General features: G+C 35.8%; 1 protein-coding gene across 5 annotated transcripts in view; it reads right to left on the bottom strand.

Annotated features, from left to right (window-relative positions):
- The window catches only part of CADPS2 (calcium dependent secretion activator 2), a 567,381-nt gene that overhangs the window by 15,429 nt on the left and 524,813 nt on the right, over nt 1–27,139 (bottom strand). For all 5 annotated transcript variants that reach the window (XM_054495194.2, XM_054495197.2, XM_054495196.2 and 2 more), the window contains 3 exons: nt 26,968–27,051; nt 26,827–26,859; nt 11,588–11,695 (listed from right to left, as the gene is read on the bottom strand). In XM_054495194.2, the coding sequence (XP_054351169.1) occupies nt 11,588–11,695; nt 26,827–26,859; nt 26,968–27,051 (225 nt within the window). The remainder of the gene's footprint in view (nt 1–11,587; nt 11,696–26,826; nt 26,860–26,967; nt 27,052–27,139) is intronic.

Consider the following 27,139-nt stretch of genomic DNA (forward strand, 5'->3'; position numbering starts at 1 on the left):
AATCTGTGGATAGCTATTCTGCAGATAAAAAAGTAAAACATTTTATGTGGAAAAAAATTTTTTTCAAAAATACCCATTTGGTAAGCTCCCTTGGGGCAAGGACTTGGTCTATCTTGTTTAATACTGCATTCCCAGCCTCTAGCAAAGTGTGTGGTCTAAAAAGTGTTTGGTAAATATAGGTTCAATTAATAAATAATTAATAAGAGGGGTTTCAACTTTACATTCTCACTAGATTCCTATTGAGTAATTGTGACATAGATAGCCATCTCTATGGGCAAAGCCAAGGCCTGAAGTTTTAATCTCAACATTCCCCACCATTTTTGACACATAGTAATTGAATGAGTTTGTTTTCTAGATCTTCTAATGTAAAACACCAATGAAATGGATATTCTACATCAATAAACATGTACTTTTACTGCCTCAAAAATAAATATTCTACATCATTAAACTTACACATTTATTGCCTATCTTTTTTTGAGATGGAGTCTCACTCTGTCACCCAGGCTGGAGTGCAGTGACACGATCTCGGCTCACTGCAACCTCCACCTCCCGGGATCAAGTGATTCTCCTGCCTCAGCCTCCCGAGTAGCTGGGATACAGGCATGTGCCACCACACCCAGCTACTTTTTGTATTTTTAATAGAGATGGAGTTTCACCATGTTGGCCAGGCTGGTCTCGAACTCCTGACTTCAGATTATTGCCTATCTTTAAGATATGTAGCCAGTGAGAGAAAAAGTCAACAAAAACAAATATAGGGAATATATGGAACTATAGAGGTCAGTAGAGCAAAAGTATGGGAAAGTTATATATTAGAATGAATACATAGAAGTCTTGAAAGAATCTTGTTCAGCCACATTCAAATACTACATCCTATCCTTGACTCTAAACCCTAAGCATGACAGAGAACACTTTGAGAAGTTTCAAAGGACAGCCACAAAGATGATTAAAGGGCTAGAAAAAAAAGGCCTACAAAGTGAAGTTAAACAAATAGGGATTATTTATCCTGGAGTAGACAAGTATGACAGGTACCTTAATAACAGTCTTCATATTTAGGAAGGATTATTCCTTAGAGGATGTTGGCTACCTGCCTTTTGTTCTCCAATGAGAGAAAAAAGAAATGGGTTTAAAAATCAGCATGAAGAATATAGGTGAGGTAGGGGTGAGAACTTTTTTTTCCCTCCAGTGAAATATTTTGTCCATATGAAGACAGCAAAATTTAGTTGATGTGTTATCTAGGGCTGTGCTAAGATCAGGAAATTCAGGCTCTCTCTTACAGGTTAGGTGTTTGTATGAAAGTTTAAAATTATTTTATATATAGTTTCCTGCCAATGCATTCAATAATCACATGTAATGATGGTTCTGCTGGTTCCTTACACAGATTTTTTTTCTTGGATTTAGTCAACACTGGTGACCTGGCTGCCACTGCTGTGCCCACTTGTGAATGGTTTGACCTTGCAGAAGGCGTGATCCACAGAGGGGGAGTACAAAAAGCCAGCACAGAAAATGGCTTTAAAGCCACCATGCCATTTGTTTAAGAAGTTAGGATGGAAGGGATGGAGGGTAGTAGCTATCTGTTCTATGAAAACATCGCAGTGATCAACTGATAGAAATGCTGGTCTCAGGGGAAGCCTGGACATTTCCATGAACAAGGCACTAGAGACCAGTTGAAGTGCAAGCATGCAAAGTCACAGGCTCTACATATAGAGGTCAGAATTTCTAGACCATCTTAAAGATGAAAGATACATGAAAGCAATGCTAAATAACTTTCAAAATGCTCAACATGTTCCTTATAATCAATTCAACAGTCTTTTATAAAATTGATAACAGATAATTTTTTTTTTTATAATTTCTTCAGTGAATTAAGCCTTTGTTACTGGCTCAGGTGGATGAATGCAAATATATGTTACGCAATTGGTGTTTAGAAAAATTTCTCCATGAAAATGAAAGTTGTGTCACCTTCCATTCATCAAAGACAGTTTCACCATTGTTAAGAGAGCTTAGGTGATCAACATTTTTCTTTTTCCTATTCAAGCAAAATCCTCCGGTCAGTTTGCATGTGGAATTTCTTTAATTCTGAGCACAATTAAAGGTGAGTTAAGGCTTTGGTGGAAATCTAAAGAGCATCAGCAAATCTGAGCACTGCTCAGCTTTTGAATTGCTTTTCTACTTCTCAGTTCTTTTAAATGGTTTTCTATGGCAGGAACATTTTTCTTAATTAGTCACAGCTAATTAGTGTTCTGGCATAGACAAGTAATCAGAAATGTCAGAGCTGCAAGGCTACATCTCCCTAATCCTTTGATAATAATTTAGCCTCCTGGGAGGGCCCCAAGCTGCGGTAAGTAGTGACTGACAATAAGGCAAAATTAGGTGGGCAGCAGACCATTAGGATAGAAAAATAAAAAGCACTACCAAATCCTGCTGAGCACCATCAGGCAACTAACTGCACTGCCAGATGAGGTGCCTGTTTAAGCCTGTGTTGTTAATTAGCTGATTCTACCAGACCTGCCACATATGTCCAGGTGCCTCATGCAAAGATGTGTATTTCTGGGAATGTGCCAAATGACAATTGTGTTCCATGATCACATTTCAAGAATCTAAGCAAGAAGCCCACATATTTCTTGAACATTCTTTTGAATTATCAAAGAAATAAGATCAACAAGCTATAATACACTTTCTGGTTGAGTTTCTTTTAGGCAGTTGGGCATCCTTATCTCAAGTTTCTCAGGTTTTAATTCACCAAAGCTCTGATTCAAATGAGGGCCTTTGGCCTCTCTGAACCACGTTTGGACTTGCCAAAGCTATTTTGGCATACACCATACATCAAAAGTTGATCCTTTTATAAATTCTTACACTTACAAATAATAACATTACAATGAGGATTATTAACTCAAAGGAACCAGACAGCTGTAATTCGAGGGCAGAGGTTTTAAAGAGAAACAAACTTTAAGGAAAAAAAAAAAAAAAAGCTGAGGAGCAGCTTTGTATGGCATCTACTGAGCCAGAGAAGACAATATAGAAACAGGCTTGACTATGACTATCTTAAAAGAGGTCAAACAACTTCAGTGTGAGTCCAAATACCTTAAGTAAACCAAAGCAGGATTATATACAATGAAACACAATGACAACAGCTGGAAAACAATGTGTTAAAAGCAGCTAAGTAACAGATCGCTACAACATGTGAGATAAATAAGACACTGCTCCTATCATATATATAACCAATTAGTCAAACTTTTTATCCACCTTTAGTACACAATGAGGTACTGAGGTACACAACACAACAATGTTTATAAATAAATTACCTCAGCTGGGTATGGTGGCTCATGCCTGTGATCCCAGCATTTTGAGAGGCCGAAGTGGGCAGATTGCCCAAGCTCAGGAGTTCGAGACCACCCTGGGCAACATGGTGAAACCCTGTCTCCACTAAAGTACAAAACATTAGCCAGGCATGGTGGCACACACCTGTAGTCCCAGCTACTTGGGAGGCTGAGAAAGAATTGCTTGAGCCCGGGAGGCAGAGGTTACTGTGAGCTGAGATTGCGCCACTGCACTCTAGCTTGGGCTACAGAGTGAGACTCTGTCTCAAAAAAAAAAACAAAAAAACAAAAAAAACAAATAAATAAATAACCTCAAACAGCCTCCAGTACATCACTGTACTCATATCATACATCCCTTTCTACTGATGGAAAAGGAAAATAATGGCTATGACATGGGAATAATATTAGTATTTGAGTGTTGATAGGAAAATCATGGTTGTACATACTGGTACAACAGTTAATTATTTATATTTGAGTACTTTTATATAAAAATAAGACCAAAATGAAAATACCTTAATGGGAATCTATACTAATTTGTGAAGACCATATAACAACTATACAGTTATTAAAAAGTGAAAAATAATTGAAAAGAGGAAAACTGCTATTTTAAAACTGACATTCACATATAAGAAAGCTTCCCATTTTTCTTTCTGAGACAGGGTCTTGCTCTGTCACCTAGGCTGTAGTACAGTGGTGTGGTCATAGCTCACAGTAGCCTCAAACTCCTAGACTTGGATGATCCTCTCACCTTAGCCTCCGAAGTAGCTAGGACTACAGGAACACACTATCATGCTAGGCTAATTTTTTTTTTTTTTTTTTTTTTTTTTTGTAGAGACAAGGTCTTGCTATGTTGCCCAGGCTGTTCTTGAACTCCTAGATTTAAGTGATCATTCTCACGTTGACCTCTTGAAGTGTTGGGATTATAGGCATGAGCCATCCTGCCCAGCTAGAATACTTCTATAATATCGTAGAATTATAAGACATGCAAGAAGGCAAAGATGGTCTTCCATCTCAGTGGGTTCCAGCCTGCATTCCTAGTAAACAGGCTGATTACATACACAAAGAAACTCGCTCAAATAATATGATTGAAAAAGTACATTATCAGCTCTAAATATATACAAAGAAGTGTATTGTGAAAGTTCTATTTAATGGTCACTTTTATCTATGTTTTGTTGATTTCAACTGTGTATTGTGAAAGTTCTATGTAATGGTCACTCTTATACAACCAAGCGTATTGTGAAAGTTCTGTTTAATGGTCACTCTTATCCATGTTTTGTTGATTTCAACTATTCTTAGGAAATCAACATTGTAATAAACAATCTTTAAATACATTAAGAATAGCAGTGTTAATCTTACCAAGAATGAGTAAATTCTCACTTCAAAAAGTTTGGGCATTGATGTGAAACACTAGCCCAAAAGTTCCGGGCAGGCCGGGCGTGGTGGCTCATGTCTGTAATCTCAGCACTTTGGGAGGTGGAGGCAGACAGATCTTCTGAGGTTAGGAGTTTCAGACTAGCCTGGCCAACACAGTGAAACCCTGTTTCTACTAAAAATACAAAAACTAGCCAGGTGTAGTGGTGCACACCTGTAGTCCCAGCTACTCTGGAGCTGAGACAAAAGAATCATTTGAACCTGGAAGTGGAGGTTGCAGTGAGCCAAGATTGCACCATTGCACTCCAGCCTCGGTGGCAAGAGCGAAACTCCATCCAAAAAAAAATAAAGTTCTGGGCATTTCCCCCTTTCTTAAAATTTGGGAGTCCAGAGGCAAACAAGGGCATGTAAGTGCAAAATCAGTTTCATTTTGAGAAGCACATTCACTTATAATATTTTCATTATTTTCTTTTTATCTTACATTAATAGTCTACTGAATCCATTTATATAGTATAGGTCAATTTTACTCAAAATGTTTAATTTAGAGTTTCTTCACTGGAAAGTAAGCATTCTTTTCACAGAAAGTCCTGGGAAATTAAGCCTTTATAAAACGCTGTTTGGATGAATATAACTGATTAACTATCATTTAAAGAATTACTTTAAATTTTACAAGACATCATAACATTAAAAAAATCTTGTGGAGATGAAACTCCTCCACAATTAAACATTTAATCAATTTATAACAAAGAGCATGTTTAATCTGCATGATTTACCAATTAAATATTGTACCCTGATGTGTCTTCAGCAACATGAGAGCTAAAGTGAGATAGTTTCCAAGGGATTCAAGGTGGGCAGTGCCCAATAAATGCACAATGGTTTAGAGAGTTAGGTAGGTTTAGTGTCTATCTTGAAAAATAAGATGTGCTTCAGTCAACTCTCAATTGCCTCCACATTTCAACATTCTTGGACCTTAGAAAATGACAAGAGAAGTGCTGTTGTGGTCATTACTACAGATGTCAGTTTTGACTTCTGAAACATCACTACTTTCCAGTCCAGAGAGCCAAAGCTCTGAAGAAATGTACCAGGATCTCTGCTGACACATGGACACCTGTAGCTTGTGCTATATGTTCTGAAACCTGAGAGAGTGAGCAGCCACTCTGCCTGGGAAGAAACATCACAGTAGGCATTAAAAACGGAATTGAAGAATTAGAAAATCTTTGTCATACTTTTTATATTGGGATCAGGTTGAAGATGGTTTCGATTTGATAAAAATTTTAAAAAGACTGCTGACAATGATGCCTTGTGTGTTTAAAAAAAAAAAAAAAGGATATTGGGGTAAGAGAGAGAGCCTCAAAGTAGAAAAACTTTCTTTTGGTATATTCATGATCTTTCCTACTACAGGATAACTTCTTTCAGTTTTTCTTACCCAATAAGTCACTTTTTTAAAATTGGAAAAGTAAATGTAACACGTAGATTATAAACTTAGCATGTGCCTCAGTGGTCACGTGAGAGGCAGACATACCCTCTGTTTAAAACATCCTGGTCACCTGGAAACACTGAGCCTGAATACAGAACATACGTATTGCAACTTTTTAAAAAAATTTGGGTTTCAGAACCACAGTGATAGATATACACAATGTCATATGGCACAGCTATTTTTGTAGATAGATTTTCTTTTCTATTAATCTACTGCACATGCTACTGCTTCTTAGGTGGGACATCTTGTTTTCACATGGCTATCACAAAATAACTTAGAAATTACTATACTGAAGTACAAGACCCTTTATGCAATCAGCCCAGTATTTTCAGTCATCATTGCTAACATTAAAACTAAAAAAAAAAAAATTGGTTTAAAATCTGGAAGAGTTTCAGAAATCTGGAGTTCCAGACCAACATCTTTAGTTTACACGTACTAAGTAAACTGAGTCTTACACAGATGGCATAACTTTTTCAAACTCACCCAGATATTTAACGGCAGAACTGTGGTGGGAACTCAAGTTTCTGCATTCTCAGACCAGAGCTCTTCCCATAACACTATTTTATCATTTCAAATTTTGTTAAGTCAGAGGTAAGGTAGAGAGAGCATAGACTTTGAAACTTGAGAAATACAATTTCAAAGTTTGACTCAACAATCCACAAGTCACTTATCTTCTCTGAGTGGGAGATGTTTTAAACTAAAAATAGAGATAAAATGGGATTGACGGGATCTTGGAAATGATATAGATGAAGCACCTAGAACATTTCCTGGAACAAGAAGGTAGACAGGGAATGGTAGTGGTGAAAACTACAGCTATTATTTTGATAGTTTGAAAAGATTAAGGATGTACCTTAAACAAACTTAGTTTTCTCTGTTAACATCATGGACCTGCCATAACTTATTCATACTTTTAAAAAGTTATTTCTGATTTGCATTTCTCTGATGGCCAGTGATGATGAGCATTTTTTCATGTGTCTTTTGGCTGCATAAATGTCTTCTTTTGAGAAGTGTCTGTTCATATCCTTTGCCCATTTTTTGCAAATCAAAACCACAATGAGATACCATCTCACACCAGTTAGAATGGCGATCATTAAAAAGTCAGGAAACAACAGGTGCTGGAGAGGATGTGGAGAAATAGGAACACTTTTACACTGTTGGTGGGACTGTAAACTAGTCCCATTGTGGAAGTCAGTGTGGCGATTCCTCAGGGATCTAGAACTAGAAATTCCATTTGACCCAGCCATCCCATTACTGGGTATATACCCAAAGGACTATAAATCATGCTGCTATAAAGACACATGCACACGTATGTTTACTGTGGCACTATTCACAACAGCAAAGACTTGGAACCAACCCAAATGTCCAACAATGATAGACTGGATTAAGAAAATGTGGCATATATACACCATGGAATACTATGCAGCCATAAAAAATGATGAGTTCATGTCCTTTGTAGGGACATGGATGAAATTGGAAATCATCATCTCAGTAAACTATCGCAAGGACAAAAAACCAAACACCGCATGTTCTCACTCATAGATGGGAATTGAACAATGAGAACACATGGACACAGGAAGGTGAACATCACACTCTGGGGACTGTTGTGGGGTGGGGGGAGGAGGGAGGGATAGCATTTGGAGATATACCTAATGCTAAATGACGAGTTAATGGGTGCAGCACACCAGCATGGCACATGTATACATATGTAACTAATCTGCACATTGTGCACATGTACCCTAAAACTTAAAGTATAATAATAATAATAAAAATAAATAAAATAAAATAAAATTGAAACTAAAAAAAAGAAAAAGTTATATCTGTTTGAAGCAAAAAGTGTTTTGTAAATGTGGCTACTTATGAAGTGAATATAATGCCTTCACATTTGTCCTAATATTAGCTTTTGTGGCTCTCAAAGGATACTTTTAATTTTAATATTTCAAGATTTGATGTAAAAAATTAAAGATTATCCTATTTATGACCTTTAAGGTAATGCAGATTTTATTCATTTCCTCTCTCATACTTGACATTAATGACTTATTATTGGAGATGGGAATGATAGCAGCAGTGCAGAATGCTCCGGAAGCAGATTTTATACGGTAAATGGCTGTGTAGGTTGTACACTGAAAACTCTTGAAGATATCATTCTCATTCCTAAAATAATGGGCACGAATCTAGGGCAATGTCGTGTTTTTGGTCTCAAGTAATAGCAGCTTATTTAAACCAAATCCTGGGGTATTTCATCACAAAAATCAGGAACAATCAAGATATTTAAATCACCAAAAAGTAACAGAGGTCAGGCATACTGTGAGTAGTTAGTTACTACACTCAGGGAAAGTTCCACAAACTTTTTAACATAGCTGCATCACCTGCAAAGATTATTTAGTAATACATGCTTTCCAAAAATGTTGGGGGCAGGGTGAATACGTTTTGCAGACTAATTGTTTTATATAAAAATAGTGTTATATGTGGCATTTCCAAAACTAAGTGAATTTCTTGAAGAGTTTAAGCCCTCACGTTGCATGACCCAGAAACTGTAGCCCTTGTTTTCTAATCTGAGTTGGTTTAAACCACTAAGTTTTAACTCATTATGATGTGTGTGTAAGCGTGTTTTCACTTGCATCTGAAGTTAACGAGATCCATTTACTTACTTATACAGGAAATACTCTAACTGGAATAGCAAAAGTTTGTCATGATGCCTGAATGAAATTATTCTCTTCAATCTTTTATCTGTAATAGGCTAAGGTTGCTAACAGTATTTATAGGGTCATTATTTTCAACTGTTTTTTGACACCTAACAATATTATTTTAGGCTCCAGCCAAGCGGATTTCCAATAATTACATAATGTCTCTCGGTAATGATCTGTTGCTTAAGATACACATTCTACTTTACCTTTCAACACATACTTGATAACCTCTCATTTTCTAACTGTAATTGAGGCAAATTCAGTCTTGGCTAATTAGGGGCTTTTAGTATCCCCTCATACATGTTATTCCTGATGATAAATCAACAGAATTAGGGTCTATTTTTATTTTTAAATAAAGTAATAAAAATGTGCAATTTAAAAATATTAGAATGTTTAAGGACATTACAATTATTTTACAAATAACAAGTCCAGTGTTCTACCGGGAATATTAAAAATAAAAATTTTCACAACCAAAACAGAATGGTTGCTTATTAAGGGTTACTTTTAGACCCATAGCCGTGTCAGATGCTTAGGCATTGAATGAAAGTATATATAACCAGGGCAATTAAACTAGTGTTATATTTTAATGTTGGCCTCCTTAGAGCCACTTTAGTTCCCTCTGTCTGTTATTGTTGCCACATAGAAAGTCTTCCAAAGAACTTCAGCGAATGAAGAGGAGTTGGAAGTAGAGAATAACTTCAAGGAGAAAAACCTTCTACCTTTATAATGAACTGATGGCAAGAATGGATTGCAGTAAATAGGTCACCAAGTCAGAAAACTGAAGATGTTCAGAAAGTTCACCCATTCCCCTTGACAAATCTGTCTATGATAGTCTACTTACAGAATGGCTTTAACTTTTCATCATAGAAGATGTGCTTTAGCTATTCTAAGAAGAAACATAATGGGAATAACATCAACTCAATTTCCCTCTTCTGTTCAACAGTTTTGAAAATCACCACATTAGCAGAAAAAGTAAAAGAGAACTTGGAAATGAAACATATGCTTGTAAATTCAGAGCAATACCAAATGGAAGCAGAAGTTGCTAATACGGTTTCAGTATTTTGTAAAAGAGCCAGCTGGATGGATGATAATTTTTCTACCCCTGCAGGGCATCAAAGCTTTTAGAAAATCATTTTTTCACACATATTAACACTTAGCTTATTAAAACAGGCAATACTTTTTATTGTAAGATAGCCTGAGTAAAGGGTAGAAACATAAAGCATGAAAGATAAGATTCATTTTGACCACCCAAACTGACAGTGAACACTGACACGAGAGACCATGGCAGAGAGGATGACGTAGCAGGACCTTCTGCAACTGCCACAGCTGAAGTGTCACCATGAAGCCCGTGAATTGCTGTTACGAAAACATTTGCAGTAACTTGCATAATTAAGTGAAACTGCCAGAAAAGCATTTCTAAAACGCAGAGAAGATGTACATAAATAAATAAGCTTCAAAGCAAATATTACATTTAGGAATCTGTATTGTGGTGAATTATGCAAAGTTATGTCACAAGCAAAGTATCATTTCCTTTGAACTGACTGTAAAATAATTACAAATGAATGACAATATTGTTATTTAAATTGACTGCTCTGTTAGTCTCCTTTACAGATACAGAACAAATGAAACATGACGATCACAGTATACAAAACCACAGTCCTCATTTTTAGGCATTGTCATGCCTAAATGAAGACCTTAGTGCTGATAAAACTGTAATATTGCATATTTTAGCACACATCAGTACTTTAAATCAAGATAAAAATGTTCAACAGTAGAGTGGCAGATATTTGGCTTTACTGCAGCTTATTTGTTTGTTTAACAGTAGAATATCATATTGACTTAAAACATCTTATAGTAGGGACCACATCCATTAGAACATGATTCTGCTTATGGAATCCTGCAAAAGGCAAGTGAAAAGATGCTGAACACCATGGTAAAATTATTATTATCTGGCTTTTTATAACTAACCTCAGGTTTTTGAGATTCATTCTAATGGTGACAATTTTCATATAGAAAAGGAAGCTAATTAAGGCCTCCATCAGCAGTCAAAAGAAGTATAAAAATTATCAACTATATTAGCTGCAAATGAAGAGGAGTTGGAAATGGGGAATAACTTCAAGGAGAAAAAACTTTTACCTTTATAATGAACTGATGGCAAGAATGGATTTCAGTAAATAGGTCACCAAGACAAAAACCTGAAGATATTCAGAAGGCACCCCGCCAGCCCCCTGGCCCACACACCAACAAATATATCTTCAATGGTCTATTTCTAGAATGGCTTCAACTTTTTTTTTTTTATTTAGTCATTTTTTTGAGACAAAGTCTCACTCTTTCACCCAGGCTGGAGTGCAGTGGAACAATCTTTGCTCACTGCAACCTCTGCCTTCCTGGCTCAAGCGATTCTTGTGCTGAAGCCTCTCGAGTAGCTGGGATTACAGGCATCTACCACTACACCCAGCTATGCCTTTTTTTTCCTTGTATTTTTAGTAGACATGGGGTTTCGCCATGTTGGCCAGGCTGGTCTCGAACTCCTGAACTCAAGTGATCCACCGGTCTCAGCCTCCCAAAGTGCTGGGATTACAGGCATGAGCCACTATGCCTGGCCGGCTTCAACTTTTTAGTATAGAAGATACAGGATCACAAAAAGGAGACTATGCTTTGCAAACATAGCATCAAAATTCAACTTTTCTCTTTGCAGTTTATCTATGGTGTCAGCATACCTTGCAAGGGAAGCTACTTACATCAAATAACTTTTCTATATACATTTCCTCATTGACCTTTTCTCGAAGAATATCTTGGTTTTGCCGAACAAACATAATATAGGTGTCTGCCAGATCCATTCCTGGTTTCTGTTGTGAAGAAAAAGCAGGGGGAACAAAATAACATCAGGTCTCAATTGTGAAATTATTATTTAATCACACCCTGAAAAATAATTTTGAAAATTACAGTCATAACATGAGCTTAAAACGAAACCAAAAGTGAGCATCTTCAATACATTCCATAATTAAAGCAAATGAAAGTTTATTACTGATGTTCACAACTTGAGATCAAATTGAAAATATAGAGTTGTCGATCTGTAGATATCTTTTTTTTTTTTTTGGTTAAATGGCTATCTTGAAAGGCCAGTATGTCAAGCAGTATAAATGAATAAATTTTTCCAAAAATTTTCCATGTGTAATTATAATTTCTCAATTGCAAATACAATTTACTTTGCATCATCTCTGGCTGGCTTATCAATAATATACAAAAATGTGCTGAGTGCCATGGCTTATGCCTGTAATCCCAGCACTTTGAAAGGCTGAGGCAGGTGGACCGCTTGGGCCCAGGAGTTAAAGACCAGCCTGGTCAACATGATGAAATCTCATCTCTACAAAAAATAAAAGAAAAAATAGCTGGGTGTGGTGTTGTGCACCTGTAGCCCCAGCTAGCCAGGAGGGTGAGGCAGGAGAATTGCTTGAGCCTGGGTGGTTGAGGTTGCAGTGAGCTGTCATCATGCCACTGTACTCTAGCCTGGGCAACAGAGCCAGACCCTGTCTAAAACAAACAAATGAAACAAAATAAAACCAAACCAAAAAATGTTAGCTTTCCTTAGGGTGCCTCCCTCAACTACTATGGGTGTTCAAGGAATACAAACTAAATTTTTTATTAAGCTGACTAAAATATTTTGAAGAAGATATTGGGGAAAATATTTACTATATTACAAAATGAAATGTAAAATATCTTGTGGATTATCCATTGCTTCCACTCAATATTTAACAATATTATCTGAATAATTTATTTTCTTTTAGAAATGTGGTAAGAGTATCAATGAACTAGTTTCCTATGTACAGCCAAAGATGTGGATTAAATACCTTTCCAAAGTTATTTAACATTTGGTGTCTTCTAATAGTAGAGGAGGTAATACAATTTCTCCTTGCTATAGATGCTACAAAGTCAGTACTAGGAAGGGATAGAAGCCTGCATGGCTGTTAAAGACTTTTTTCTTCTTGATTTATGTTTAGCTCTTTCTTGAACTTCATATAGCTGGACTAGATAATGAAAGTACTTACTTGTGTCATCTACACCTGGGGTTGGTTCCTAATCTGTATTGAGCTGTTGATTAGAGTATGACATTAATAAGAACAAAATAACTATCTATCATTAGGTAGATCTGCTACCAATTAGATAGGTAGATCTATTAGATTAGGTAGATCCATTGACCTAATGATAGATAGGTAGAACTGATGCCCAAATAAGCCAGTTAGCCTTGCATCATTTCATATTCACAGAACACATTTATAACCTTTGTCAGCAGACTCATTTGCAAAAGTAAATACTATAAGAAAATTAGGTTAAAGAGGATATGGGTCATTTAACTATTACCATTGCTGGAAAAAACAACTCAAGGTATACACGTGAGTGATGCTAGGACAGTAGTCACATCTTCTCCCTAAATGAAAGAGAGTTCTTGCCATGTTTTTTGGAGGGGGCATATTTTATATAACATAATAAAATTGACCATCTCTTAACCAATATATAGTATAGGCAATGAGCATGTCTTACTTATTCCATTTATAAAAATTAATTTGATTTTTTGTTACAAAGTTATTTCTGTGCAGTAAGAATTACTGCAATCTCTTACTGTTCTTATATTTAGCCTAAAGGTAAATATATACCACATAAATTCAAGGATCCTTTCAACATGACCCTGATACAACAACATTAGCTGTAACTTGAAATAACTATATAAGTGTCTTTACTGGTCTCTCCTTCAATAGCATTCATACACAATGTTGGCTATCTGTTTTCAACCTAATGGAGGCAACTTATCAAATTCATTCCTTCATTACTTCAATAATTCTCATGAGCAATGTTTGAAAGTTTAAACAATTACAAGGATAAACAATAAAAAAGCTAGACTGTTTTCTTCTTTGGGTCTAGCGAGATTATACATTAGCTTTTCCAGTGAAGAGGCAGGGTAATTTGTACAAAGATTACTACTATTAATACTTGAAGGAAACTAACTTCCAAGATACATATTTCTCTCTGTGCCTCTCAAACTTTGTGAAAACACTGAAAATGAGAACATTAAAAAAACCTGCTGCTGCAGAACGAAAGTGACATGAGAACAATTTTCAATACACAATAGCAAGTTAGCTCAGTATCTGAGTTTCAGGCAAGTACCCAGAAACAGGATGCTGTAATGTACAAAACACCAAGGTAGTTGGGTCAGCCCAGTTGAACTGGGAGTTGAAGAACAGACAAATGGGAGGCTTGTCTTTACTACTATTTCTCCCCACCCCAACCCCATTTTTGTTTCCATCTTTTAAAGGCCACTGCTTAGACATTCAGTTCAGTCAGTCACTAGACCTATCAGTCTCAATGGAAACTAAGCTATGGCCAGGAAGGCTGAATAATGACTTTAAACATTTACCATAGACACTGGGGTAATTTCTTTTCTGTTTCCTTGATCACTTATAAGATTAGACTATCATGAAACACTGTCCAGGAAGAGTTTATTTTCTACCACCTGAAACTAACAAACACTTTACAGTTTAAGCCTGAAAGAAAACGAAATGCTTTTCCTATTGGCAGATCCAAGGGATATAATACTGAAATTTCTAAGTTGAGACAGTTCCACAACTTTCTAAGGAAATAAAAATCTCTGGTTGAGGATATGAGGCAAAGCTCATTTAAAAGTTTGTTGTAAAAAATTAATTGTTTCCTTTTTTTAAAAAAATTGCATTTTCTTCCCTTTTGGCAAATTAAGATCCACTTGCCTAAAAAACAAACCCAAGATTCTTACATTCTTCACTGGAATTATTTCTTCCTTTATCATTGAGCTGTTTACCTATTCTTGAAATTGTGACATATGGGAATTTCACACCTAGTGAATACATTTTCATGTAGCTGGTGGCATGAGTGTATAATCATTAAAAGAATATACACAAGTAAGAGTAACTGCAACAGCTGGTGACATTTACCAATTAGAATTGTAGTTCTTTAAAACACTTTATCTTTCATTTGGTGTATAAAGGGTAATTATCTCTGATAAATTGCTGAAAAAGATGTAATTTTCCTTTTAAACAGTTTCTACCTAGAGTACAAATGTGTTTGGATAGAAGACATTATTGCTGGTTCAATGCTCCCATGTGCTAAGACTCTGTTTTATTATGGTGGTAAAATTTACACACCGAAAGTCACTGCATCTAATTCGAATCATTATTAAGTGTTGTAAGAATACGAAGTTTAGTGAAAACAATAGCTAAGTATGCTAGTACATTTTTGTGGGTTTTTTTTGGTGTGTACATGAAAACAATGCATATGATTGCATTGTAAAGACAAACTATAACTACACATTCTGATACAAATGCATGACTACCAATTATATCAAAAGAGTGGCCTGTTAAACTTCAACAGCTGTGGATTTAGATTAGTTTTTATTAAGAATATTGTATTCTAGAGAGCTATATTTAGAAATCTCTTCTAAATTGGTAATCATAGTTTTCTTAATATGAGAAAAATAACAAAAACCATATAGTAAGTACTCTACTTATTAAATGCCATTTCGGAGTAAATTATTTTTTTCATACTCCCATTTAAACCTCCAGGATCCTTAGTTCACTATGCACTAACTCTGCCATCTTGTTTATTAAGATGGTAATCTCTAAATCAAAATAGCAGTTCCTAAATTACTTTTAATCTCATTCAGAAAATAATAGAGTTTGTCTAGCAAAGTTATAGTAAAAGAACACAAAAATCTAAAAAATTCCCCCATGAGCACAAAGGGATCAAGAACTATGGGAGGAAATGAAGTATTTTAATGTGAGTTCCTCTGACACTGTATAAGTAACCAAATACATCAGTGAGTGAGTGAGTTTAAGAAAGGGTGAAGACTCCAGCACTTTTTTTTCAAGCGTTAATCACTAGTTAACCTAGCAAGATGAACACGCTGTTTAAAAAGAGGAGAAAAAAATTCCTTGTTAATTATATGCTGCAAACACTCTTGCTTCCTGCTGCTACACCTAATCCCACAGGTGCAAGTCTTCGCTTTCCCTATTCATGGGTAGATGGGTGCAACACTGCAGTCATTTTTCACGGCAACAGATTTAGATACAGAAGAAGCTGCTTAACCTTCCACTGGAGGTTAACCATACACTACACAAACACTGTCATGGTGCCTATTTAACAAGGAGACAAATTTTTAAATATACGATTCCAGTCTCAAAGCTTAACTAGAAGCTACAGTGTAATTGACTTAATTTAAAAGTGCACTTCTCATAACCTAGAAAAGCTTGCCTTGAAGAAACAATCAAGAGTGGAAGTGTAATATCCTGCGTTATGATTACCTGCATGCTTTGTAAATGAGATACCTGTGTCTGGCCATTCATCACCATTTGAGAAAAAGGGATCATGTAAGATATAAGACAATAAATAACATGTCTTTGAAATTTGAAATTGTAGTAGGAGCAATTTATATCTCAATTCTGGCATTTAAGATTCAGCAAAAATTTACAATTGATCATAGAACATAGTTCTACAAACATATAATTTATCTCAGGTATTGTTAAAAACAGTATTTTTCTTTCACTATTTAATATATCTTTAATGCTCTGGAATTTATCCATCAATTTCTTTATTTTTATATGAATAAAAATGTTCTGAAACTTTTCAAAAGCATTTGAAGTTGTTTAAATAAGTTATATGTTCTCACATACTTAAAAAATGTTGTTTCATATATTCATGATCATTATGTTGTAAAAAACTAAATACAGTTTGCCAAGTTTTTACAAAGTAGATCTATTATATTGTATTCCCACAGAAAACCAGATGGAAATAAAGAGATTACAGAGCCTTCTAATTACATTTATGCCAACTTAAATATTTAATAAATATGACAGGAAGAGAAACAGTTGATAAAGAGGGGGCTGGATGCAGTGGCTTATGTCTGTATTCCCACTGCTTTGGGAGGCTGAGGTGGGAGGATTGCTTGAGGCCAGGGGTTTGAGACCATCCTGGGCAACATGGCAAGACCCTGCCTGTATAAAAAAGTAAAAAATTAGCCAGGCATGGTGGTGCATTCCTGTAGTCCCAGCTGCTTGGGAGTCTGAGGTGGGAGGCTGCAGTGAACTATGATCACGCTACTGCTCTCTAGCCTGGGTGACAAAGTGAAACTCTGTCTCTAAAAATAATTTAAAAAGGGGCAGAAAGGAAGAAATTTAAACAATGAACAAGTCACAAATATATGCATTTTAAAAATAGATTTTTAAAAACCATGAATGAAAAAAGATCTCATTTTCTAAATTTTCTAAATTGTTATTTAGAAAAATTTCAGACCGGGCACGGTGGCTCATGCCTGTAATCCCAGCACTTTGGGAGGCCGAGGTGGGTGGATCATGAGGTCAGGAGATTGAGACCATCCTGGCTAACACGGTGAAATCCCGTCTCTACTAAAAATACAAAAAATTAGCCAGGCGTGGTGGTAGGCGCCTGTAGTCCCAGCTACTCGGGAGGCTGAGGCAGGAGAATGTGATGAACCCAGGAGGCGGACTTTGCAGTGAGCCGAGATTGCGCCACTGCACTCCAGCCTGGGTGACAGAGCGAGACTCCGTCTCAAAAAAAAAAAAAAAAGAAAATTCCAAACTATTATTTCAAGAATGAAGCAGCCAGTTAACCTTTTTTTGTTAAATTTAGCAGTATTCAAAATTCTATTAATTATTATACATTTAGGTACTTTAACTCCAAATTGGGAGTAGAAAATTCTGAATTAAAAATAATGACACCCACATCCGTTTGAAAACAGCTTATAGATTTAGAGCATGTAACGTGCGTTTTAAGTACGTACATTTCATTCAATCCCACATTTCTAGGGGCTCTTCCATTATTAGCAGAGTTCTTGCCCTGGATCAGGGTCTTCTGTCTGTTGAGTATAGTTGGTAAAAGGCAGAATCCTACCTTAATGCCATGAAGGTATCTGATATCAGAATTATAATTAATGCTACTAAAACTTAGGTAGTCATATTACTTTTATTCTTAACAGTCACATGAATGTTTCACACTATTTCTTCTAAGTAGTTACATAATTTATACATTTATAGGTCTAGAAACAGTTATGTAGCATTAGTATGTTACATTTTATTGTATCACTGGGGAAAATCCTTTCAAAGAGAAGTTTCTTTTAAATATTAAAATAAATACTGAATGATAGTTTAAGATATTAGCCTGAACTACTCAAAGAGGCAAGTTAATTTTCAATTGAGATCTATGGGTTTACAATGCCTTCCCCATTTGGGAATATGAGGATCAAGTTTCTTGCTATTTCTGATCTATGGTTAGATCACTAACATCCCAGAGTTTAGAGGAATAGCTGCTAATACAGTAGCACCAAACACAGAATGTGCTAATGTGTACACTACCTATGAGCTTTATATTATTTTATTCATGAGTAGCAATCGTAATGATGATGAAGGTTTTAAATCTCAGTTCACCAGCCTTTCCCTCATCTACAGTTGTGTCAATTAGAAAATACTACATGAGGACTTGAAGAAGTAAAATTAAAATGCTGCATTATTTCATTTTTAGCTTTTAAAGTTTAGATGGACTGGGATGGATTTACTCAGCTCGATTTGGAACCATTCAGATTTTGGCTTAAGTGATGCCTCAGGGTGCTAGAATGCCAGTGTTCGGAGGCAGCTCATGGATTTATCTTACATAAGAGAGAAAAGCCAGACAGACAAAACACAAAGGAATAAAGAAGCAAAACATTCATCTGGAAAGCACAACACACAACCTCCTCCACTCCTAGACAAGTGAGGCTCTTAATCTGGTCCTGGTGTGCATCCCTCTCTCTAGGTGAATATGTCCCAGTGGGCAAGAGCTCCATTCCCCGAGTTCTGTCTGGCTCTCATGCTGATGTAAAGCTCTGAGTATTCAGGTGGCGTTATCTAAGTAGTAAACAACATAAGAAGCAAGGAAGCAAAAGAAGGAAGAGGGAAAACACTAATGTCACTGAACTGACTGATTATACCCTAAAAGCCACCAGTGTGTACTATTCTAAAAGGAAGCATAAATGAAAAAATAAAAAGCTAATATTGTTCACTCTGTGGAAGGCAACTGGTTTTTCTTTCAGTAACTGGTCATGTTTTTAAGTAGCGAGCGGGAACTAGGGAGTAATGCATGGGAGCCGGAAGCATCATTCCAGGTAGAAACAATAACAATTTATTGCAATAGTGCTTTACATTTACAAAGCATATTCACATTAATGTGCTCATTGAATTCTGAATTCTCATAATGAGGGAGGCAGCACAAGGATTATAGGTTGGTGCAAAAGTGATTGTGTTTTTTGCCATTAAAAGTAATGGTAATACTTTTAAATACTATTATCCTCACTGAATGGGTGGAAAAATGGAAGCCCACAGATCAAACAGCTAGATAGGAGCAAGGTGGAAAATGAACTCAGATCCTCAACCCCATATCAAGTCTGTGCAGTACAGAGGTGGGTAAGAACCACCTTTTAGGGATTTTGAAATGAGAAATCTTTGGCAAGTATCATAAAGATGAGAGAATATTTGAGAGAATTCCTAATGAAGATGAGAGAAAGATTAGCCATCTCCTTTATCTTAGGACAGACCACCAAGATCAGGCATCAGTATGATTAAGCCAATTGAAGAGAGACAGTTTCTTCTTTCTTCCTCATTGTTTTGGTTTTTTCTTGGCCACAGTAATCTTTATCGTAGCCTCCAAGTCTCTTCAGCTGTTTCACCTTAGTGTCTAGCATAGAGTTGGTATGCAGCGTGTGTGATAATGTTAATAAGACCATTTTAAATAGGGATTTTACAAATCAACACACATCCTTAAACCCCAAAATGTCCTGTAACTAGTATGACAATAGAATAAAATTCCAGAATCAGAGTTGGAAAGACTCTTTAATGTCATCTTGTCCTATTTCCCACATAATGCAGAAATCTTCAGTACCACACCTGGCAAATAGTGGTGCAGCTTTTACTATGTCACCTTTGTAAATAACTTTTTTTTTAAGTTTGGTCTTACACTGATTTCAGTTCTGCTCCCACTCGTTTTTAGTCATTGTTCCTAGTCCTATCTTCTTGACTGATACAGGCTCAGGCTGTTACTTTTTCCAAACAGGAGCCCTTTACATATCGATCAGGGCTATCTTATCTCTTAGATTTTTTCCCTCTTGCTAGGAACAGTCAGATTTCTTTTTTTTTCCTTCATAAGCCATTATTTCCAGATCCCATTAACTAGCCTTGCTGCTCTCTATAGGAGGAAGTAAAGTAAAAAGAAAACGTTGCCTTAAAATAATTCAGATGTGACTTGTTCACAATCATACAGATGTGATCAATACAGTATAAGTGAAATGATTATTTCCTAGAATGTAGATACTAGATTTTATTGTAATCAATAATAATAATAATGTATGATAATAGCTAGCATTTATTGTGCACTAATTCCATTCTAGGAACTGTGAAAACTGCTTAACATACTCACAATAAGCCTATTAAGAGGTGTAATTACATCTCCATTTTACAGAGGAAGAAACTGGTGCCTAAGGTCACACTGATAATAGATGAAGTGATGGAGCAAGGATTCAACTGCCAGCAGTTTGGTTCCTCAGCCTGTAAGCAACCCCTCTGTTATGCAGCCTCCATAGATCTATATACCTGATTTTTTCAAAAAATACTCCATGTTATTGTCAAACATGATCTTTTATACAACTTTTTAACGTACATTTGCTATCAGCTACATCTTACCCATCTTACAGGTGAGCAAAACTTTTTTTTTGTGGGGGGTTAGTATAATAATTCAAACCTGCAGAATTTTTGGTTTTGGCTTAGTATTCCTATCTGCAAAGCTAATGTGAACATTTTCATCCTCGTCCTGCATCTAATTTCTGTCAGATCTGAGTTCCCTTCTAAGTTACTGTTGAGCAGGACAGACTCACCTCATCCAGGTCTTGCTTTTTCTTTCTTTTTTTTTCAAATGTCTGTTGTCTTTGCCAACATGAACATTCCAAGGTTCTATGACGGGGCCATAAACTGTATAACTGCCACAGAACTCCTCCCCAAGATAGGGTTGCCTAGCCAAGAGCAATCTATCAAACTATACTGAAGGACACAGTTCATCATCTAGATCAGAAAGATATCAACTTCTTTGTGAAGAGGCACGTGCCTGAATTTATTTCTGTTCAGGACTATACTGAAGCATTTTTCTCCTAAGTATGATTTTTTTTCATTCATAAAGTGTCATGAAAAGTATACATTACAATGATACAAAAGACTATGTTTATTATATTTAAATGGTTTGATTTGGGTCATTTTCTGTTAACTCATACATCTTCAACTGTGCTATAATTATAAGGAATAGCTGACAAATAAGTATGTTCTAGGAATATGAATTCCTCCTTTTCTGCATAGGAATGCCACTTAACTTCATTTGTAATTTTCACCTTATAGAATCAATTTATTTATTGCTTTAAAAACATTCCAGCCAGGCATGGTGGCTCATGCCTGTAATCCCAGGTCTTTGGGATGCCGAGGCAGGCAGATCACCTGAAGTCAGGAGTTTCAGACAGCCTGGCCAACATGGTGAAACCCCATCTCTACCAAAAATACAAAAAATTAGCCAGGTGTGGTTGTACATGCCTGTTTTCCCAGCTACTTGGGAGGCTGAGGCACGAGAATCACTTGAACCCGGGAGGTGGAGGTTGCAGTGAGCCAAGATCAGGCCACTGCACTCCAGCTTGGGGGACAGAGTGAGGCTGTCTTATAAAAAAAAAAATTCCGACAAGTGATGGTATTATAAGAAGGTATTGCCTTCTTATCCAGAAAATTTTTTCTAGCTCTTTATCTTCCCATCATCTTCCAGGTAGAATTTTTGGGCTCTGTTGTCTCATAGAGAGAACTGGACAAGAACTCACATGGTGACAGAATATTACAGTTAAAAGAACTAATGCAGTTATGTAGCTTATTCACTCATTTTATAGATGACTAGACTGGGGCCACTTAAGTAATGCCCAAGGTCATACAGTTTCGAGGGCACATAGCCACATAAAATGAATTAACAGTAAGGTATTATTAAGTCCTTGGCCAGTGCTTTTTTCTTTTAATAAACATTTTATTTTAGAAAAATTTTAGATTTACAGAAACACTGTGGAAATATTATAGAGTTTCCATATAACCCACACCCAATTTCCCCTATTATTATCATCTTACATTAGTATGGTACATTTGCTACAATTAATGAACATATATTGATACAATATTATTAACTGAAGTGTGAGCTTTATTCAGTTTCCCTTCGTTTTCACCCAATATCCTTTTTCTCTTCCATGATATTATTCAGGATACCATGTTATACTTAGTAATTAGGTCTCCTTGGACTCCTCTTGGTTGTATCACTTTCTCCTACTTTCCTTCTTTTTGATGACCTTGAAAATTCTGAGGAGTATTCTCAGATATTTTGTATTGTATCACCTATTGAGATATGTCTGATTTTTTTTGATGATTAGACTGCAGTTAACAAATTTTTAGAGGAAGACCATAGAGGTAAAGTGCCATTTTCATCACATCCTATCAAGGGCTGATATTATCAGTATGATTTATCACTGCAGATGTTGACCTTTGATCAACTGGCTGGGGTAATATTTCTCAAATTTCTCCATAGGAAATTTATTCTCCCCGTCTTCCTTTGCATATTGTACTCTTCGGAAGGAAGTTACTATGTACATCCCACACTTAAGGAGCAGGGATATATGCTCCACCTCCTTGAGAGGGAAGTAACTATATTAATTATTTGGAGTTCTTCTGCATGGGAGAGCTGTCTTTTCTCCCCACTATGTACTTCAATATTTACTTGTATCAGTATGAACCAATGGATATTTATTTTATGCTTTGGATTATAATCCAATATTATTTATATATTTGCTCACTCAAATTATTCTAGCTTAGGCCACTGGGAGCTCTTTCCATAATCTGCTGTGTCTCTTTGAAACACAGAGTTTCCAGTTTTGTGTTTTTTTGTGAACATCTCCTTTCTGTTGCTACAAGATGCTCCACGTTCATCTTGTATATTTTCCAGCATCAGCCATTTCTCCAAGGAGCCCTGGTTCATTTCATTAAAGATTAGACAACAAATTTGAGTGCTATGTGGGCTTGTTGCTACTGGGGCATCACTGTTTCTAGGCTCTCTGAGCTAACAGAGCAAGAAAATGTATGTGAGCACATTAACGCATGCATATACATATATCTAAAAATACTGTTAAATGTAAGCAGTTCTATCTGTACCAAGCCAAAGACAAATTCACACTGATATTTCCAACTCTAATCCATTACAGGATCATTCTAGTCCCCTTCGTTTGCTTGCCTCTAACCTGACTCCAACAGTGAGAAACCTGTCTCCTACCAACCACCATCCATTTACTTAATTGTTCAATTCCAATACACACATATAGTGGCTTCAAAATTGTTAAACTGTGGAGAAAAACTTTATCAACCAGAGTACAATGCTTATTTATAAGTTCCATTTTCCCTTATTCTTACAGACTCCACTAATTTCCAAAGTTACTCAGATCAGCACTTTCCTCGCTCCTCTTTCAATGAGTTTATCTTATACATTCACAATAGAATTATTTTATTATAGTTTCCTTTCCATCCTGGGATTCTATGATCACTTAATTGATTTTTAAATAATTGAATATTCTCAAGTTCATTCTTTTTGCTATAAAGTTTGGTTTTGACAAATGCACAGTGTCATGTATCTGCCGTTACAATATCATACAGAATAGTTGCTGTGTTCCAAAAAATCCCCTGTATTTGAACAATTCAGCTCTCCCTGACCTTGAACTCATGGCAACCACTGATCTGTTTATAGTCTTTATAGTTTTGTCTTTTGTAGAATGTGATATAAACGGAATCATACAGTATGCAGCCTTTCCAAATTGGCTTCTTTTGGCAGTATGCATTTAAGATTCATCCATGTCTTCATGTGAGATGAGAGCTCTTTTCTTTTTGCTGAATAGAATTACATTGTATGGATGTACCAATGGTTATTTATACATTCACCTACTATAGGACAATTTTGGTTGATTCCAGTTTGGGTGATTATAAACAAAGTTGTTATGAACATTTGTGCATAGATTTTGGGGTGGACATATGTTTCAAATCAGTTGGACAAGTGCAGAGAACTGTGATTGGTGGGTTACATAGTAAGACTATATTTAGCTTTAAAAGAAACTGGCAAGCAGTTTTCCAAAGTAGCTGTAGCATTCCTACCAGCAATGAATGACAGTTCCTGTTGCTCTCTTATCCTTGTCAACATTTTGCTGTTGTCAGTTTGTTTTTGGATTTTGGCCATTCTAACAAGTACATAGTGGTATCTTCTTTTAATTTGCATTTTCCTAATGACAAATGATATTGAGCATTTTTTCATAAGCTTACTTGGTATCTGCATATCTTTCTTGTTGCAGTGCCTGTTTGGATCTTTTGCCCATTTAAAAGTTTGGTTGTTCTCATATTGTTGAGTATTAAGAGTTCTTAGAACACTTTGGATACAAGTCTTTTATCAGATATGTGTTTTGCAAATATTTCTTCCCATTTGTGGCTTTTCATTCTCTTAACAGTGAATAAGAGTATACTTATCAATTTTTAAGTCCAATTTATCAATTTTTTTTTCTTTCATGAATTATGTGCAGTTGTATCTAAAAACTCATCACCAAATCCAAGGACATATATATTTTATCTTATATTTTCTTCTTGAAGTTGTATAGTTCTGAATTGTATGTGGGTCTAGGTCTGTTTTCAGTTTATTTTTGTGAAAGGTGAGCCAGCGCTCTTTTTCTCATGAGACTCTCTTAAGAGGCAGCTTCAGAGAGGCATACTTGCTGGAGTTTGAGTATAAAAAAGAATAACGGCCAACAAGACCTTACAGCTTTTAAAGTTAATATTCACAGGCATCAACAATAGAAGTGTAATGTCCATAACTGAAGAAGGAATTCATCACTTTGTAATTTGCCATGGTCAAACCACATCTATGGTATAGTATGTTCTGCTCCAGGGGGCAACTTGATTTAATGCTGACACTGATAAGCTAGAATTCCTCTAGGGTAGTAACTGGCATGATGAAGAGTCTGGATATGATTGCCATAGAAGTGTGCATAATGATATGTCTGTTTCCCTATCTCTTTTGTCTTTAATATTGTGAACCATTTGAGGGCAAGAAATGTATATCTCATCATGTGTGTCCAGGATCTAGCACTTAGTATGTGCTAAATAAATATTTAAGTAGTGGGTTTAGTGAATAAATTGAGAATGTTTAATCTAGAAAATAAGCATTCCTCAGACAACATATGCCTGTGAATAGCCACCACACCTCCTGGGAAGAGGAGGCATGAAAATTGTCATTAAATATGCAAACAGCTATCATGCAGAAGAGAGATTAGAACGAGGATTAATGGGTAAAATTCACAAAGATACAGAATTTCAACTCACAATACTTAAGAGTAGGCTGCCATATGGTCATCCTGTAACCACTGAAATAATTAAACAGCGCCCAAGTGAATCTTTGTAAGGGATGTTAGAGGAGGGGTTACTTGCACTGAGAAGGGAAGTAAATGAACCATTTTCTGTCTCCTTCAACTCTGAAATTCTATGGAGAGGATAAACTAGTATAGGGCCAATTAAAAACCTCAAAATCTCTAAGAACATGAATAATTTTGGTGTCACAGTCCATTTGTAATTCAAAATCAAACAAAAACTATATTATAATATGTGTGTTACGAAGTCCAATGTGATATATACAAGATTATTTGTGTCTTCCTTTTTAAGATATCAAACATAAAATCTCCCCTTAATTCTCCCTTTCATGCTGCTGCTTTGTGGGGCTCTACATATGTGATTTTTTTCTACTTAGGTCCCGCACTGATTCCTTGATTCTAGGTACAGGACGAGGAGGGTATGAAGACTTCTTTGGGAAACATTTGTAAGATAAAAAGTCCAGTTCCAAAGAAACCCCATGCAAAGGTAGAAAAGTCCAGGGTCTTCTCATTTAAAATACTCATTTATAACTACAGCAGCAATAAAGCCAGAGACAAAACGTGGTGGTGCATCCTAAAAATAAGAGCTATCTACAACTAATACATAAAGCTTGCCAGCACTCAAAACTGCTACCATTTCTAATGGCAATGTAGAGATATAATGTTCTTCAAATACAAAGAGTGAATTTATATTCCATCTAGTCTTAAATCTTAATTTATCTTTCATTGTGCTCTAATTCTGATTCTTTGAAAATTGACATATATGCTAAAATAAATGATTAAACAGAACACCTTAGGCCTTGATCATATATGTGATAATAGAATTTAAATCAAAAATTAATTTGGTATGATGATCAGCTTAAAAATGCTGCACAACTTGTTGGTTATGTTTACCATGTGAATGTTCTCATTGTAGCTAAGTCAGTTTCATGATTTCTGCTCATGGAATCTAAATTTTGGAACAAACTTGCAAGTTATTTCCCAAGAATTCTATGAAACAACAAATGTTAAAATAAGTGATTACTGATTTATATAATACTTGTGTATTTAGAAAACTAATTCTTTAACTGGTTCATCTTTATCATTATTTTACCTTCTATAAGAAACCCATTACAGCTTTCATATAAAGGGGAGGAAAAGCGAGCGGTTTTTCTATAAATAGTGTGAGGCACTTTCTACCCCATCCTAGAGTGCTATAACTTCCCTCTGCAACTCAGGTGATATGTTCTTATGATTAACTGATCTCCTTAAGAGTTTCTGAGTTACAACAGAAAAAGTCAACGAAATAACCTTGCTACGCCTTGTTATGAAGGTTAGTGCTTGCTTAAGAAAATAAACTACTCCCTAAGGGAATGGCACTGGTTTAAAGATTTGAAATAAATCCATGATGAACTGTAATTATTTTTTTAAAGAATTCCATATAGTTTTAAAAAGCAGATAAAAAATACTTACTGGAACATCAACATATTTTGCAGCTGCTTTCACCTTAAGTGTGAAAGAAAGAGATAATTATGAGAATTATTTTTTAACTGCCATATAAGTACTATGACAACAGTTAAAAGACCACAGAAGAGAACTCATTCAAATACTTACAGTGAATGACAGAATGGATGAAAAGAAAGTGCCTTCATCATACCTTGACAGCTTAGACAACACGCCTTCCAACACTGAAACAAACTATAATACAGTTATAGTGAGTATTTAGAATGTTACTGTGCATACAAACTAATAGCAGGGCAAACAATTCCTGAATCAATTTCTTCCA

Source organism: Pongo pygmaeus, chromosome 6 (genome assembly GCF_028885625.2).
Source record: "Pongo pygmaeus isolate AG05252 chromosome 6, NHGRI_mPonPyg2-v2.0_pri, whole genome shotgun sequence".
In the NCBI taxonomy this organism is placed as follows: domain Eukaryota; kingdom Metazoa; phylum Chordata; class Mammalia; order Primates; family Hominidae; genus Pongo; species Pongo pygmaeus.